Source organism: Temnothorax curvispinosus, unplaced genomic scaffold (genome assembly GCF_003070985.1).
Source record: "Temnothorax curvispinosus isolate PA1 unplaced genomic scaffold, ASM307098v1 QBEX01003789.1, whole genome shotgun sequence".
Classification (NCBI taxonomy): Eukaryota; Metazoa; Arthropoda; class Insecta; order Hymenoptera; family Formicidae; genus Temnothorax; species Temnothorax curvispinosus.
The window spans coordinates 1-19,800 of record NW_020213569.1 but is presented as its reverse complement, the minus strand read 5'-3'; the positions used below and the strand labels follow the sequence as shown (position 1 = coordinate 19,800).

General features: G+C 32.4%; 1 protein-coding gene across 1 annotated transcript; it reads left to right on the top strand.

Moving 5' to 3' along the window:
* Positions 1 to 404: 404 nt before the first annotated feature.
* On the top strand, positions 405 to 14,960 carry LOC112452866 (fatty acid synthase-like). The gene is given in 17 exon segments (XM_025013290.1): positions 405 to 877; positions 1,930 to 2,137; positions 3,116 to 3,276; positions 4,054 to 4,371; positions 4,481 to 4,974; positions 5,340 to 5,644; positions 7,130 to 7,528; positions 7,596 to 8,099; positions 8,102 to 8,622; positions 8,685 to 8,920; positions 9,167 to 9,854; positions 10,180 to 10,587; positions 10,590 to 11,013; positions 12,577 to 13,049; positions 13,202 to 13,456; positions 14,017 to 14,268; positions 14,362 to 14,960. Coding segments are annotated over 17 exon segments (6,063 nt in total). The 5' UTR covers positions 405 to 595; the 3' UTR covers positions 14,497 to 14,960.
* The last annotated feature ends 4,840 nt before the right edge of the window (positions 14,961 to 19,800 follow it).

Here is a 19,800-nt window from a genome sequence, read left to right as displayed (position 1 = left end):
TAAGCACTTGAAAACAAAACAAGCTATATTTTGCTATAGATCATTTAAGATCAAAGGAACATTGACGCATTAACTCAATTACAATTATTTCTTGATATTAATGAATGTTATGCATTATTTTGTGAATTGAATATAGTCGATCCTTTCTTTGAGATACAGATATGTGATGATATAATGACAACGTTAATAAGTCCAACATAAAATAACATACGATATTCAGTATTCTTAGATGAATATTAATCGATTAAAAATAAGAGATTTATTTCTTTCTTTAGAGTATTAAAGAAAAGGACAATTCTATAAGAATCAGAAAAAGGATCACTCCACATGACTAATCATTTCTTTTTTCCTTGTATTTTATACAGCTTTAATTTCTGTATGACGTTTCTTTTTATAAACATGCATATCTTTTGATTGATAAACAGCTGAGCGTTGAATTGTAAATCGGTAACGAATATGTAATCTCAGTACAGTTCACATGAATAGTTGTTTGTGTAGCTTCCTTATCTAAATCGCGAGATCAGGCTTCTGCGCGAACTTGTACTTTAAACAACTGCTAATAAAAAAGTGTGATTTCTTAAAGGTATTATTAGCGATGGAAACTGGTATAATTACGCCTACTATACACTTCAAGCGTCCGCGAAAAGAGTTAACTGCTATTATCGAAGGAAGAATAAAGATCGTCACTGAACCAACAGAATGGGAGGGTGGTTATGTAGCTATCAATTCTTTTGGGTTTGGAGGGGCTAATGGCCACATATTATTAAAATCAAATCCTAAACAAAAAATCAATAATGGAGCTTCGAATGATGACTTACCTAGGCTTGTAGCTGTAGCTGGTCGTACAGAGGAAGCAGTTAAAATCATCTTAGATGATGTAAGCAAGTATTATAATGGCTTATTTTATTTATTTCAGAAATAATTTTTAACATTAGTTTTTTGTATTATTATATAAATATGACAAACATAACAATTAAATATAAGGGAAACCGGGGTAAACTCGACATCGAGGCAAACTTGACACTAGACTTTTTGTCAATTTAAATCTATCGCAGAAACTTGCCTTTCCAACTGTAAATGCGTCTTTATGTGCCAGTATCAATGGAATTTGGTGACATTCTGAGTTATGGTGTAATTTTTAGCGCGACATAAACGCTTTTGATGGTGAAAAGTAATTTTTCTAATCTCTCAAAAATTTCTACTCTTTCATCGAGCTTTATTCTTGCGAACTTATATGTATGTAATTTTGATGGGAAATTTGATGCTCTATACGAATCCGGTAATAGTGTTGGCATATTTTTAAAATTTTTATGTTTTTGGAGTGACAAAAGTGAAAAACGACATTCGGCGCAAAGTCGACACCACGCCGTTTCATCGGCTTTCAATAACAAACGATGCTTGTCATGCAGTCATATATGGCTTATGACAAATGTGTGTGCACATCCGATCGCGAATTTATTTGCATAAATTGTCTCACAGACATGAGTTTAAATGAGAATAATTAAAAGTTTAACAATTTTTGTTCTCATTATTTCCAATGAATGTTTATACTTAATTCCGAATTTTTGTACTTTCTAAATACACGATAAACAATGTATTTTTAGTTTTAGACAATAAAAAAATAAGTTTCAGATCAAGTTGTATCGATCAGGCAAAGTGTCGAATTTGCCCCGATCTCCCCTACACACGTTTATTTATATAGTGTCTAAGAAGATATTTGCGTACATAATCGCTTTCGAAATTATTTCGAATTTGCACAAAAAAGAAAAGTCAATGTATTACATACATGTTTATTTAATATATTAAGTAATAATAATGCATTTAATAATTGCTAAAGTAAATCACTGCAGCATAAGATATTATCGTCCTTTTTTGTGTAAAGTTATTCCAAGAAAATTATAGGATGTACATTCTTGTTACTAAATGCAGGTGCAAAATCGACCAATAGATACTGAGTTTATATCTCTGCTACATCATATTCATAATAATGATATAGAAGGTCATCCTTATAGAGGATACATGATAACTGGGTCTAAAATATCTCATAATACAATTAATAAAATAGAACATACTCCATATATCAGAAGACCGATTTGTTTTATATTTTCTGGATTAGGATCTCAATGGTTTGGGATAAGTAAGTAAATATATTATTATAAAGTATTTTAAATGAACATTCAACAAAGAAGATATTTTAAGTTATAGGACATATAAGTATACAGAACGTACATACAAATGTAGAGTGTTACAATTATGATCATAACATATTCTTATCTAGGATGTTATCAAACATATAATAGGGACATTCCATGTCAACCGGAACACTGCCACGCCCAAAATTTGTGAGGGTTTAAAAATTTTTTCCTAGGTGCAATTTACGTAAACATATTAGCTTTCGAATACCGAGTGCGCATTTGAACAAATTCAAAATGGCGGACTCAATATAGCGCCTAGAATAAAAAGAGTTACACAATAAAAAATTATAAAACCACAGAGTAAAATTTTGTTTTGCATCTAAATTGTGTGTTTATTCGTGTACTTTACGTTAGGTATATTGAATTTAAAAAAATTCAAAATGGCGAACCCATATATGGCGGACAAAAAATCGAAACTTCAAATTTGTAATTTAAAAAAATACGGTCATATTCTGCGTTAAATTTGAAGTATAAATGCCCTCTTGCGATTTTTCGATATAACGCATCTTTTTCGAGATAAAAATTCATTAATATCGAAGTGTTAAGTCCGCCATGTTGAATTTTTTTAAATGCGCACTCGGTATTCGAAAGCTAATATGTTTACATAAATTTTGCACCCTGGAAAATATTTTTAATTTGTCACAAATTTTGGGCGTGGCGATGTTCCGGTTGACATGGAATGTCCCAATAATATAATAAAAGTTTGATTTATTGCTTACTATTTATTAAGAACTTAATTTATTACAGTTAACAAGTAAAATTAAATTTTATCCTAGAACAAATATTACAATATGGGAAGAGGCTAGAGTTTCTTACGTACCCTTACCAATAACTAAAAAAATCTAATTATTATCTAAATACGCAGATGCATGTACATATCTGTATATTGAAATTTAGAAACTTTATTAAAATTTTAATAGGTCGCGCTCTAATGAAATTCCCAGTATTTGCCAAGGCAATCCAGAAATGTGGTATCGTTTTGAGATCTTACGGCATATCACTTACAGATATTTTAACAAGTGATAATAAAAATATTTTTGATAATATCTTTAATTTTTTATTGGGTCTTATTGGACTACAGGTAAGAAAAAAAACTTTTTGTTTGGCCTTCATAAATTATACTATATATATATACAATATATATATATATATATATGTAAGATGGATTTCTATTATTAAGAATTTTCCAAGAAAAAAACCAATGTGTTGCTTTGTAACAAGAGATTTAAATTTTATTTACTATGTTTTAACAATTTATGTACATTACAATCTTACCTGTAACAAAAGAAACGACAATTAAAGTTTCTTTCTCCGTTACACCTCTAATTACTCTTTATTTTAACAATCTTTCTATCTCAATGATTTTGCAAGATACGCACACGTGCTTATCATTTTCTATCTCTTTCTCTATCTATCTCTTTTGTTCAGTGTTACCGACTTCGGCCTACTACCAACTACTGTAGCGCGGCGAATTCAAATGAAGAAAGTACTTTTCTTTACATATATATATATACAGGGTGTCCGAAAAATCGCCTACTCCACTTTGGGAGGTGATTCGGGACCCAAAAACAAGCAAAAAAGTTCATACAAACATAGGTCCGGAAATGTGCCGTTTTCGAGTTATAGCCACTTTTATGTTCAAAAATCGTAATTTAGAATCCGCTTGACATCTCTCTTTCTTAATTATTTCTTAAATTAAAAATTTTCATTTTATATATATATATATATATATATATATATATATTTTATATGCCATATATTATAAAGATAATTAAAAAAATATTACTGTATAATTACTTCACAATTATAATCTTTACTTAAACCAAATGGGAAGCTATTTCTTTTATATGTATCGCAGATTGGGTTAGTTGATTTTTTAACATCTATTGGTGTAGTCCTTGATTTTATAATCGGTCACTCCATTGGTGAACTAACCTGTGGATATGCTGATGGATGTTTAACGGCCGAAGAAACGATTCTGTCGGCATATTTCATCGGTTTAGCCCTTCACGAGTCGAAAATAATTAATGGCTCCATGGCTGAAATTAATCTCAATCTTGAAACCTTAAAAGTTATGTGTCCTTCGGATATTGATATAGCTTGTTACAATAGTTCTTCTAATTTTATTGTAAGCGGACCAACAAATTCTATAAAAACATTTCTCACCAAATTGCAGGTATATATTAATGGTTATAAACAATATAATTTTTCTTTTATCTAGTTTTTTTAATTGTTTTGTTAAAACAAGCAATTAATAATACTTATGATTTTATTCATTTTTTTAGGCGAACAGTATATCTATAAAAGAAATTTTTTGTGGTTATATACCTTTTCATAGTCGTTACATCAAACCTGCTGTAGCTAAGTCTGAAGAATACTTGAACCGAGCATTACCACAAAAAAAGTTTCACAGCTCAAAGTGGCTGACAACATCCTCTCACGAATACTCCAATACTACACCTTTATGTTCAAAATATTATACAAATTACATCTTGTCTCCGGTGTTATTCGCAAAAGCGATACGTTCAGTTTCAAAAGATACAGTGACGATTGAAATATCTCCTCAGAATATTCTCCAACACATTTTGAACAATTATTTATACTCTACAGTAACAAACGTAGCGCTATATGAACGAACCAAGGATCATAATAATGAGATATTTTTGGAATCAATCGAAAAACTTTATAACGCAGGATTGCAGCCACAGATTGCAAAACTCTATCCGACAGTGGAATTTCCTGTAAGCCGCGGTACCCCAATGATTTCTCCTCTCATAAAGTAAATTATCAAAAAACAAAACACTTTTATAAGTTTTGAAATATTTAGGTAAAATAGTTAGAAGAGAATATGTTCAATATAATAGCGAATTAGAACTTTAAACTCTTTTTCAAACTTGGTTAGTTTTATCATTTAATTTCGAAATCACATCTTTGTATTTTGAAAACATTCCATCACCTTGCTTATCTCAAAGATAAATGTATTCTTATACACATGTTAATCTTTTTATGCCTATTACATAGAGTAGATAACAGTGATATTTTAGAATCTGAGTTTCAATTTTAGATCAAATCTTGAATTGAGTAATTTCTACAATTAATTCGTTTACACGAAAATTATATAATAATTTCTAATGACGTTTGCAGATGGGATCATTCAGAGAACTTCTTTGTAGCACATTTTCGTCGAAATGAAATAATTGATAAAAAGGAAAACGTTGTCAGTTTTACTACAAATGATGATGAATGTGCGTATTTAATGAGTCATGTCGTTAATGAAAAAAATTTATTTCCTGCTATGGGATATCTTTTTTATATCTGGGAGATGATTGCAATGTTAAAAAAGAAAGAATATATCGATACACCAGTTGTATTTGAAGACGTTAATTTTATTCGTGCTACAGTGCTATCACAACAAAATGAGATCGAATTAACTTTCTCGATCCAAGAAGGTAATATTATTACGTAAACAGTTAATTTTCTAGCGTGAGTTTTTTATTTTTTAATTAGATTTTAACCCTAGAACGCATGTATCATTTTTTTGACCTTCTAACGCATGACTGGGGGCAATATCGACCCCACGCTTTATTTGATCGTAAAACCGGTCCTACAGAAATAAAGGGCCTTTAAACCTACATGAATTTCTTCGTTTTTTAATAACGAAGAGAATGGTATGCGGTAAATTTAATTTTACTCAAGTTTAGTTAGTGAAAAATCCATTTAAAGACTCGACAATAATGTCACTCGCTAGCTCAGGAGCGTTTTTCAAAGTTCTCCTGGGGTCGAAATCGACCCCTCTCATGCGTTCTAGGGTTAAAGCTTATATGCCGTTTTTATGGCGCAATATATACTATAATTAAAATGTAAAAAATATACAGAGAAAATATATGAGAATAACTAATCTTAACGCGGGATCTTTTTTCTTTTCACAAGTCAACTGCTTTTGTAAGGTCCAGCTCCATATTGACATATTTAGGGTAGACCGGGGACAAAAGTAACAGGGTACAGTTGTAACATCGTGAATATTTCTTAAATTATAAAAGGTACGTGTGTATGACCGCGAGGCGAGATCCGCTAGATAGAGCGGCATTTGTTCCTTAGTTCATTGCCGCCCCTCGCGGAACGTGCACGTGTGCAGGAGAAGAAGTTACTTTTTTCTTTCCTGAAGTAAGTTTTCTTACGTGCATAAAATCTGAAATATTTTTCTTTCTTTATGCCGAAGGTATAAGATTTTATTTTTATATGTTTTAGTGATTATTTATGTTGATGATTTGCATAATACGATTGACTTTCATCCAGATATTTATGTAAAAAATTTACTTGAAATCATAAAATATCATTAGGGGACAATTGTAACATTAATGCCTGGGGACAGTTATTGTAGCGTTACAATTGTCCCCGTTGCTCGGGGACAACTTCAACTTAACCTAACCCTTTAAATATATATGATAATAAATAATCTTTCAGTTGAGAAAACAGTATTATTTGTTTTTGTTTGCTATAATGTAAAAATACTGATATTGTCACGTAATAAATTATTTTATCATTAAAGTTACATTTTTTTATAGAAAATTCGTAAGATTGATTACATAAACCTACTAAATAACCATTATTTTGTTTATAGATGATGTGGTACAATCGTTCCCCTCTGCTGTTACAATTGTCCCGGGGGTTGGGACGGTTGTAACAGTATTCCTCATATTTTTTAAACAATAATAACTTTTTTTCTAGTTACATTACTGAATTCAGCACAAGAAAATTTTGTAGTCAAATAAATTCTACATCTAAAGGTACAGGTCTTTTTTACGTAGATATTATATTTTAACTGTTATAAAATCTTAAACTCAAAATGTTACTTTTGTCCCCGGTCTACCCTATATTAAATTTGATTTCTTATAAAATTATGTTACGTTTAATGAATTTACACCTATATCTAGGTAGCAATAGGTTTGAAATAATGGAAGGAGATAATGCTATTGTTACTGGAACAGTACGAATTCCAACCAATATTGAAAATGAAAAAATATCAGCTAATCTTGCCGAATATATCGATGATGAGGAAGAAATGAATACAAAAGACATCTATAAGGAATTAAAACTTCGCGGTTATCAATATACCGGTGTATTTCGTGGATTGAAAAACGCATCGGTTACGGGATCAAACGGCCATATCGCATGGACATCTAATTGGGTGGCATTTATGGATAGTATGTTACAGATGATGATTTTAGGACAGAATTCAAGAAGCCTTTATGTTCCAACAAGAATTCGCAAACTGACTATCGATCCAAAATATCACATACAGATAATTCAGGATTATCCAATTGAAGATAGACGTAAGTAAAATAAGTGATACAATGTCGTCAATTGCCTGACAAATAAATTTTATTCGCTACATTGCAGAATTCTTTGTTCGTCGTTACAAGTCTTTAGACGCTATAATATCTGGAGGAATAGAAATTTGTGGCACTGTGGCTACACCTATATCTCGCCGACAAAAAGTAGTTAATACCGTTCTTGAAGAATACAAATTTGTTGCTCATCGTGATTTAGGTACTATGTCGTTGCAAGATGCAATAAGAATGTCGACGCACATTGCACTCGAATGTTGCAACATGATAAATGTTAAAATTATCGAATTTGTCGATGATAGTGACAAAGTGGTACCAGAAGATTTAAATTCTCCACTTATTAGTAAAATCTTAAATGATTTACCGCAGATTCGACATCACACTAAACTCGTGATGACCCGCGAGAAATTCTCAAATATTCCTTTGCCCGACAACGTTTCTACAACGGAAATTATTAAGTTGTCGAAAGACGAGAATTGTTTGATAGTCCTTGGTTTCAATATTTTGACATAAAATAGCAAAAAATTATATAAACAGTTGCTGTCTCTGGTAATGCCACAGGGTTTCTACTAACTTTGGAGGAATCCGGTGCGGTTTACGATTATTCATGCCTGAAAACGTATGAGTTGGATATCATACTGGAAAAACAAATAAATTACAAGAAGCTTTTGTTATTAAGAAAAACGCGAAATGTTGCGAGAAACCAGCGGATTGTACATGTGAACAATTACGAATTTTCATGGGTAGATGAACTGAAATCAATCATGTTCAATGTGCAAAACGAGACTGGTGTAGATACGGAGATAATTCTCGTCTCGGAAGAAGACTTCGAATGCGGGCTAAACGGTTTTATTAATTGTTTGCGAAAAGAACCAGGCGGCGAAATAATTAGAAGCGTATTTATTCAAGATGACAAAGCGCCTACATTTTCTTTGCAAGAACCATTGTACACAAAGCAGCTACAGTTGGACCTACCCATCAATGTTATACGTTCCGGTAACGTTTGGGGATCATACAGGCATTTTCCATTACCATCGTTGGAACCAAAATTTGTACAGAACTCCTACGTTAGACAAATGGTGCGTCAAGAAGTTTTATAGTTTATTATTAGATTGTAATCATTTATGTTTCTTTGTAATAGGTACAAGGAGATTTGAGTACTCTCTGCTGGGCACAAAGCAGAATGTCTCGCATTAACCATGAAAACCTCATTGATGTAATTTATACGTCTGTTAATTTTAAAGATATTATGATAGCTACTGGCAAACTCAACGCTGAATATATGGCAACATTCGAACGCGGTAACGACTGTTTTATTGGCTTTGAATTTGTTGGTTTCAATACGCATAAGCAGAGGATAATGGGATTATGTTCACAGTAAGATATATAGAGTATTAATACATATAGGTATACGATAGAAAGAACTTTTTGCAATTAACAGAATTAATTTTTATTTTATATGAGTACCGTTAATTAGTATTAATAATGTTTTAATTTAAATAACATTAATTTAAAATTAATATTAAATTAAAGATATGCAAAATATACGTCATTTTGAAGTAACGTTTAGATAAATAAATACATTTAGATAAATAAATACATTTTCTAAATTTTTATGCATAGAGGAATGACGAACATTCTTGTGGCCGATAAATATCTCAGTTGGATTATACCTGACAAGTGGACAATGGAAGACGCAGCAACGATTCCGTGTGTGTACAGCACGTGTTACTATGCTTTATGCATGAAGGGTAAAATGAAAAAGGGAAACAAAATCTTAATTCATTCTGGTACTGGAGGCATTGGTCAAGCTGCGATCCATCTTGCGCTTCACGAAGGTTGCGAAGTGTTTACGACAGTTGGAACTGTCAAGAAACGACAGTTTATAAAAGAAACGTTTCCCTCCATTCCCGAAGATCATATCGGAAACTCTCGAGATACAAGCTTTGAACAAATGATTATGCAGCGTACAAGAGGTCGTGGGGTGGATATCGTATTGAATTCCTTAGCCGAAGAAAAATTACAAGCATCTGTTCGCTGTTTAGCAAATGGTGGCCGTTTTCTAGAAATTGGAAAATTTGATATGGTGTCCAATAATTCCTTGGATATATCTATCTTTTCTAAAGATATCAGCTTTTATGGCATTCTATTAGACACTATATTCCATTCAAAAGAAAAGCCATGGTTGTGGAAAACAATAACAGAAGGTATAAAAAACGGTGCTATTAAACCACTATGCAGAAGAGTCTTCGAAAGAAATGGAATAGAAGCTGCCATTAGATATATGGCCGCTGGAAAACATATTGGCAAGGTACAATTATTTCTTAATATACGCACATACATATGTAATTATAATACAGAATATTTTATCATATCAAATTAGAAACAATTCTTTGTTTCTAATTAATGTTATAAAGATAGTTACAAATGTAGGTTTATTTAAATTATATTTGACCAAGAAGCTTTTTGTATTTATATTAATAAATAACGTTAATTATTAATTAATTAAATTTAATAATAAAATTAATGATATAATGCAAAACAACATCAATAATAAAATAAAAGATGAAATCTTTGTTATTTATAATTTATTATTTTATAAAAAAAACGATTGTTTCTTAATTGCTTATTCGCAGATAATTATCAGAGTTCACAAAGAGGAAGAGCCTTTGGATGGTCCACTACTCGCTCATCCACGATATTATTGTTTGGAGCATAAATGCTACGTTATTTTGGGTGGACTTGGCGGATTTGGTTTAGAGCTAGCAGATTGGTTGACTCTTCGAGGTGCAAAAAATCTGGTATTAACATCACGAACCGGGATTAGAACAGGTTATCAGCAATCAAGAGTAAAGCTATGGCGATCTTACGGTGTGGATGTACAGATTGTTACAGTCGATGATAATTTGAAACATGAAGACTGTGAATCTATATTAAAATTTGCCGAAGAAAAAACACCAGTGGACGCTATATTTAATCTTGCAGTTGTTTTAAAAGATTGTACATTTCAAAATCAATCACCACAAACGTTCGAGGATTCGTTCGATTCAAATCGAAAGCATGGATGACGAAGAACATGGATGAATTGTCGAGAACGATATGTCCACAACTTCGACATTTTGTCGTTTTTTCTTCCGTATCGTGTGGAAGAGGAAACGCAGGCCAGACAAATTATGGAATGGCTAATTCCGTAATGGAGAGAATTTGTGAGAAAAGGATGGAAATAGGATTACACGGTTTAGCGATACAATGGGGTGCTGTTGGTGATGTCGGACTCGTGGCAGATATGCAAGAAGAAAATAAAGAATTGGTTATTGGAGGTACATTGCAACAACGAATATCTTCCTGTTTAGAGACATTAGAAGTATTTCTGTTACAAGATCGACCTGTTGTAAGCAGTATGGTTGTTGCTGAAAAAGCAAAAATTGGCGGATCAATGAATATTTATGAAACAGTTGCTCATATAATGGGTAAGCAGTTTTATGCAAAGCTAAACAAAGAAAAATACTAAAATACTAAATACATATAATGGCCGAGAAATAGAAGTAAAATAAAAATGTTATTCTAAATATATTTATTGGAATAAGTAATATTTCAAAAAATATAGTTTTTGCACAAAATTACACGAATACTTATACTTATAATATTTGGAAAATTATCTTACAATTACTGCAGACTTAACACTTTAAGTCTTAGGAGGTCTCTACGTGTTTCTCTCATTTTAATTATTGTATAATTTGGGTCCTAATCAAAATTTTTAGATTATAATTAATATTCAAAAAAAGTTGTTTTTTCTGAAAATTTAGTCAGCGATAAAATGAGATCTCTGAAAGAAAAAAAGAGAAGTAAAGCAAAGAGTAAAAGCAAAAAAAAATAATAGCCCTTGTCTTTTAACACAAAAGTATTCAACTAATAAATAATTTTGTCTAGAATTTTTGTTACGGATTACTTAAATAATAATTATATCGATTTATTCTACTATTGTTTGTCAAATAGTTCCCTTTGTGCATGTAATTGTAATTAATAACGAATTCAGTTGGTCGCACTAGTGCGCAGTGGCGCATTCAAATGTTCAACCAAAATCGTTATAAATGTGACATCCATTGATTGTCTACATCTCAAGCAGTTTTAACAGTATCAGAACGATGAACAGAGTAAAAATTACCTTAACAAGTTTAAAAACTATAATAATTGTTACACTTATTAATAGTTATTACACTTTTTAATAGTTATCTCTACAATTATTCGTTAAAAAATACACACATAAAAAAGGTATAATTATACAGAAAGGGGACAATCCCACCGACATAAATATATTATCAAAGACGTGATTTTGAATAACTTTTCCTTATAACATAATCGGCGGTCATAATGTCAGTGCTAAGGGAAGTAATTTACTGATATGTGTGTATAGACAGTACATATTAGGCGGGGGAGAGACTACCCTGCATGCAGGGATGGGTGAGGGTGAACCTCGGTTCGCGTGGAAAGTTGAAAACCTAAATCGTACAATGCTAGTTTGCCCTATAAGCAGGGTGGGGTGGGGTGAACTTCAATGTAAATCAAAGGTCTAACCCAACCGAATTGTTGTATGGGTGAAACACTTTCCACGCGAACCAAGGTCTACCCCTATCCACCCCTGCTTGCGGGAGAGAGGCGGTAGCCCCTCCCCGCCTACACGTCTACTGTCTATACACACATATCAACATATTACTTCTCTTAGAACTAATGTTACTTTATAATACCTAAAAAAAGTAATAAAATTGTGAAACTTCATTTTGCTATTTCTTCTAAACCAATGCCGTCCCTTACTTATTTTTTGCATAAAATTACTCAGAAAGACTTTCTTCCCCTACAACATATTTATGTAGCAATAAAATCGGTGAGTGCTGACCTTTTATGCATATTTACCAAGAAATGTAATAATTTGATTTTTTTAATTAAAATTTTTGTTGTATATTCAATTTTAAAAGATTAACTACAAAGACATAAAATTGATTTTATTATACAATTCTTACTTTATTTCAAAATAGGATTAAAGAACATAAACGCAGTGCCACCAAATATACCATTGGCGGAAATGGGTATGGATTCGATGATGGCAATTGAAATTAAGCAAACGTTGGAAAGAGAGTTTGATATTTCCTTGACAGCGCAAGACATTAGAACTCTAAATTTTGTAAAACTTCGACAAATGACAATTACAACCGAAGGAGGAAAGATACACGATACAAATGAAATTGATCCAAGTAATTTGGAAGGCTTCGACATGCTGATTCAAAAAATGAAGGATGCAGACTTTGTTCCAGATATTCTTGTAGAACTTGTTACCAAGGAGGTCGATCGAGGCAATATATTTCTCTTACCGGGAATCGAAGGATGTTCAAGTGTATATAAATCTATAGCATCAGGAATTAAATCTTCGACAACGTGTGTGCAACATGGTGTACTTAATATTCCTGATGAAAGTCATTCAGTGATGAAATCAGCCGCTTATTTGCTGCCTGTAATGAGATCAATTAAAATATTTATTTTGATTATTTTTAAATAGTTTATAGATATATGTATATATATATAAGTAATATTTAACAATTTGAGGTACAAATTTTTCGTATTATACCACAGCTTACACATACACATTTATATTTATTTTCTTAGCACTTATTAAAGAAAATGAAAGATCAAAGGGAATTTCTAATAGTGGGTTATTCATTTGGATCCTTAATTGCCATCGAATTAGCAAGATTATTAGAAGCTAATAATTTCTCAGGACGGTTAATACTAATAGATGGAGCTCCTGATCTAATGAAACTTTGGACTAATCAATATTTGGGCTATACTTCGCCAGAAGAGTTACAAAACATGATAATACTTGGTTTATTGGAAATGTACACTACAATTGACAAGAAAAAGGTTAGTAAATTATAAAAGAACATATTTTTGTATCATAAAAATTATTTATGTAATTTTAATCTTACATAAATTTAAATAAAATAAGAACACACATAAAATAATTCATTGTAACATTAGTTGCTTTCCATTTACATCAAAACTCAGATAATTCTCACTTGTGATGTCATTCTGTCTTTATTATTCATTAATTCCCAAAAAGGATAGAACGACGTCACAAGTGAGAATTAGCTGAGTTTTGATGTAAATGGAAAGCACCTATTAATATCTTCAAAGATTTGTATTTGAATCTTCCAATAGTAAAATATGTCGTTTTACATTTTGTTTTGTATGTGTGTGTCAAAATCAAAGAATAATAATAATTTTAGATAGAAAGCAATAAATGAGTATTAATAATTATGGAAAAAGATTTAGGAATTTTAATAAATTAATAAAAATGACAACAAATTTTACCATGGTTTAAAAATTCAATAAATCTCTTATATTTATATTGATAAAACGCAGATGTGTGTTATTTTGGTATATTTATTATAATTAATTATACAAAATTTTCTTATTTACAGCTTGCGTTGGAGCTGAATAAATGTAACACGATGGACGAAAAATTAAAAGCATTTCATGCCTACTTTCCGACGAATTTAAATGCATTGACCATCAAAAATCAAAAACTGATATATTCCACAGTTTACAATCATATAGTTGCTATACAGGATTATGATATTTCTTCATTAACTCGCCTTAAATCACATATAACATTGCTAAAACCCACATTTCCGATTGCTTTTTTTACTGAAGAGGATTATGGTCTACATAAGGTAAATTTAATTTGGATAGGGATATTTTTGAAATATAAGACTATATAATTTTAGAAATAACAAGAAGCTTTATAACAAGAAACTTATTTTTAGGTTACCGAAGGTAAAGTGCAAATTCATTATGTGGAAGGTAATCATATCACAATGATGGACAATGACAAAATCATATCAGCTATTAACGAAGAATGGATAGAAAATAATAAGATAGAAGATAATATAATACAATAAATATATATACTTTATCGGGACGCGGTAACATTAAAACAAGATATTTCAAACATATTATATATCAGGAAATATGATGTCTTTCTGATAATGTTATTCTACAATACATCTGTAAAATTTAAAATAAGCATAGCATAAAAAAATATATGCACTTAAATTTTTGTGTTTAACAATATATTTCGAGAAGTGAAGAATCCAATTAATTTCAGACAATTATGCTTCTTTTATGTCTTAGAAAGACTATATTATAATTGTCCGGAATCGATTTAATTCTTCTTAAAATATATTGTTAAACACAAAAATTTAAGAGTACATATCTTTTTATATATGATCATTTTAAGGTTTAAGACGTATGAAACAACCTCTCAAGAATAAGCTTATATTTGATAGTATTCTAAGCAATTATCATGGAAACGGTAAGATATATGTAAAATGTTTTAGGAAAATAAACTTTTATGATCTATTTATGTACGTTATAGTTGTGTATTTAGATTGTTCAAAAATCTAATAAAAGTTTTCAATATACTTCCACTATCATTATTATTTTCCTGTGTTGAGCAGAGCGAAAGAGAAACGACCACGCAGTTCGATTGTCTAACGGGAAGTAAAACTTTATTCAAGAACATACATAGATGCTCCTATAGGTGGGGCAGATAGGGTGCATGTACAAAAATGCATAGAGTATATCCAGTGTAGATACAAGTTAGATATATTAATTTCAACACCCTCACTCATTAAAATATTAAAAACAGCATAGAAACTATAGTTGGCAACAGAAATAAAGTTTTGAACTTATCAAGTAATAAAAAAAATAAACAAATTATTTCCCCTTTTTCTTAATAGCAAATATGTCCAACTATTATACAAAAAAATATAATCTGAGTTTAATTTTTAATTTTCTTTAGACCCATTGCTTCAGCACAAAATTTGCCTTTTTGCCCAGTTACAGCTTTGGTTAAGCTGTCAGTTGCCATCTCCTCTGTAGGTACATATATAATCTCTACAGTTCCGTCTTCTGCAATCTTCTCACGAATATGATGATGTCGTACGTCGATGTGTTTGGATCTAGCCCTAAATCCATCCGATTTGGCTAGATTCAGTGCGCTTTGATTATCGCAACCGATTTTGACCGTTTGCTTTATATCTGGATCTAGATCCTTTCCGAAGTTTTTGAGCCAAATTGCCTCTTGGACTGCGGAGGAAAGGGCCATATGATCTGCCTCGGTGCTTGATAAGGCTGCTGTAGGCTGCCATTAGAGAGTTTGAATACATATCCTGTGCATGATCGGCGCTTGTCAACGTCTGACGTCCAATCTGAATCCGAATAACCAGTCAGTTGACGTTCGGCCGATTTCGTATATCGTAGTTTGTAATCAGCTGTTCCCTTAACGTAGCATAGGATTCCCTTCACGGTTGTCCAATGAGCCTTGCCGAAATTCTGGTTGAACCTGCTTAAAAGAACAGGTTATGCTTACGTCATTTACCGCAAAAGTCAAATCCGGTCTAGTTTCTTGCACTAGATATAAAAGACTGCCCTGCCCATTGCTTCTTGATAGGGTATATTTGCTAGCTGTTGTGTCTCTTGGTCATCTTTATGGCACATGCTAATAAACAGTTTTTGATTTATGTCGCTTGGAGTTTTTACTGGTTTGCAATCGACCATTTTAAATCGTTTTAAAACATCGTTAATGTACTTTGTTTGGTCCAGACAAATTGCGTCATCTTCGTATGTTATGTGCAAACCAACACAGTCTGTAACTACTTCCATGTCCTTCATTTTGAAGACTTAAGGATTTCTTCAATTTACTCTTTACTTCTTCATTTTTCCATAGAATAAGAATGTCATTTACATAGATGGCTACAATTAGTGAAAGGTCCTTTGAAAAATAAACGCATGGGTCAGCGAGAGATTGTTCGAGTCCAAACAATTTTAAAGTCTTCTTCAGTTTTTTGTTCCACTCTCTGGCACTTTACTTCAATCCGTAGATTGCTTTACTTAATTTGCATACTCTTCCACTGCCGTCATCAAAACCTTCGGGTTGAATCATATATATTTCTTCTGACAGCTCACCCTGTAGAAAGGCTGTTACAGTATCCATCTGGTCTATTTTAAGTCCATATTTAGCAGCAAGTGCAATTAGAAAACGTATAGAGGTATGTCTGACTACTGGAGAGTACGTTTCAGAGTAGTCAATACCGTATTGTTGAGAACATCCTTTCGCGACTAAGCGCGCTTTGTACCGTATAACGTTTCCTTCTGCATCTCACTTGGTTTTAAAGATCCATTTTGATTTAATGGATTTTTTATCAGATGGAGGTTGAACCAATTTCCAAGTTGCATTTTCTGCTAATGATTCCATCTCTTCACTCATTGCTGCTTTCCATTTTTCGCAATCCGTTCTTTCCATAGCTTCTTTAACAGTAACCGGATCAGTATCTTCTTCGATCCTGGCTGAATGACATATAAAATCATCGAAGTTTTTAGGTTTAGGCTTTCGTGATGATCGTCGCGGCTCATTCAATGGTGGGACATCTATGCTGCAACTCACAGTTGGTTCGTTTATATTGTCCTCTTCATTGTCGACTGACTCATTGTCCTCTTCATTGTCGATTAACTCATCGTCCTCTTCATTGTCGATTAACTGGAACGAATCCTCTTCTTCATTATCTTCAATTCCTTCCTCGGGTACAATGGTATCTGCATTTTCCGTGACGTCATCTTCATTGTCGATTTTAACTGGAAAAAGATCCCTCACTGAATTGATATCTTCTTCAATGTTGAACTTGGTGCTCGACTCGTCATTATTTTCTAAGAAAACTACATCTCGACTGATTGTAATCTTCTTTGAGATAGGATTTATACAACGATATCCTATTGTGGTTTCACTATATCCAATAAATCTCAATTTTTGAGATTTACGATCCCACTTGCATCGTTTTGGCTTCGGTATATGCACCATCACTGATGAACCAAAAATCTTCAAATGACTGACATCTACCTTCTGGTTTGTCCACACCTCTTCAGGAGTTTGCCCTTGCAAAACAGAACTTACCCAACGATTAACAACATACGCAGCAGTATTTATGGCCTCAGCCCAATAGAATTTTTCGAGTTTGCCATAAAAAATCATGCACTTGGCCTTTTCTACAAGCGTACGGTCCATTCTCTCCGCCACTCCGTTTTGCTCGGGAGTATAGGGTACAGTCGTCTGATGTTCAATGCCATGTGTTCGAAGGAATGCCTCAAATTCTTTGCTGCCATACTCTTTGCCATTGTCAGTTCTAATTGACTTGATCTTTCTTTCAGTTTGAGTTTCTATGAACTGCTTAAATTCTTTGAATTTTATTAGTGCTTCAGATTTCGCTTTCAAACAATACACGAATACCTTTCGAGAATGGTCGTCAACAAATGTTATGAAATACCTTGCTCCGCCAATTGATGCACATTCCATGGGTCCACATAGATCCGAATGTATTCGATCCAAAATGCTGGCCGACCGATTTACACTTTGAGGAAATCGAAGCCTGGTTTGCTTTCCCTCCAAGCATACTATGCAGTCCCTGATTTTGTCAGCGGATCTCTTAAAGTTGATCCCATCAACGATGCCATCTCGCATCCTACACAAATCTGTATAATTCATATGTCCTAGACGTCGATGCCACTTCATCATGTCATCGCTTGATGCCTGTAACAAAAAACACTTAATGTTTTCAGCTTGAATTTTATATACCACTAACAGGCTTAACGTTTAGAATGCAGTCTTTGTCTTTGTTGTAGATCGAACATCCACTTTGATCGAACACTACCGTATTGCCCAACTTTACGGTCTGTGAAACTGACAACAAATTTGTAGATAGTTCAGGTACATGTAAAACATTTTTCACATCCACTTCGGTATATACCGTGTAATTTGGTTGTCACATTCCCAACACCGGAGACTGTCATTTTTTAGTCATTTGCTGTCACGACACTTGCTACTGACGTCTGCTTCTTTTGACATAACCAACTATCCGATGGTGTCATGTGTTGTGAGGCACCGCTGTCAACATACCATACCGTCGGTGTCGGTATTTGTTGATGTATTGGATGTAAACATTACACATAACGCACTTTTATTTTCCTTGCCTGGCACTGACTTGATAGATTTTTCATCCTCGTCTTTTGGTTTATTTCTACACTCAGTTGAAATATGTTCCTTTTTACCACAAGTGTAGCACTTTGATTTGCTTTTGTACTTCTGATTTTTAGCGCCACCTTTTCCGAGAAACGCACTCTCAGCTTGTTGCTGATACGCCGAATCCATGAGCTTTGATTTTATAACGTCACTAGTTACCTTAGTGTCGCTCTACTGAAAAAAATCACGTCACGAAATCACGTCATGAAATTACATCACAAAATCACGTAACGAAATTACATAATTAATGACATAATTAATCACGTAACGGATTGTTCCAAATCGGTACGTGATTTTAAAAATCACGTAATTTAAAAAATTACGTAATGCTGGGAAACACATTTTTTTTAAATTTGGATAAAGTTATATAGGAACTACAAAGTTTGTTTAATTGCTTCTTCGTCGTAACTTATGCATGTAAAACATGATTTAAGCAAAATAAGTGGTTCTAAATAAAAAATCAATACTGTATATTAATTATATATTGTCTATAATTTTATTTTTATGAGTCAATTTTTTAAGTATATAGGTGAGTGTAAAAGTGCATAAGTATAAGTATATAAGTGAGTATATCAAATATAATAATGTAATAAAATAAATAGCATATATAACATAGACAACTTAGATATATGTTATGGTAACGTTAACAAGGTTAACTCATTTTAACATTGGTAATATGGTAACACTAAACTTAATCACTATCCGATAATGATTTACTGGAATTTGAATCATTGCTACTTTATGAAGAACTTGATGAATTGGGCGATGTTGGATGTCAATGACGTTTTCTTTGTTTTTCTTCTTCTTCTGCAAAACATTTTTAACATTATTATTATTAAGGTGTTTGTAATTTTTTATTAGTAACTTATTTTAGAATATATTGTTTCCGGAGGGGTGTCAATAAGGCCGTTTTTTGGACCACGTTAGAATTGCTCCAAACTGTGGTATTTTCTTCTTACCAATGTAGCTCACAACCTCCTAGAACCGTTTGCTGTCCGGGGAGCAATTAGAGGCTGAGAACGGGCAACTTGAAATCTCAAAAATCAATGGAGTTTTTCACATGGTGGTATATAGTGCCGGTCTCATTTCAGCATGTCATTGTTGGGAGGGAGAGAGGGAGAAAGAGTGGGAA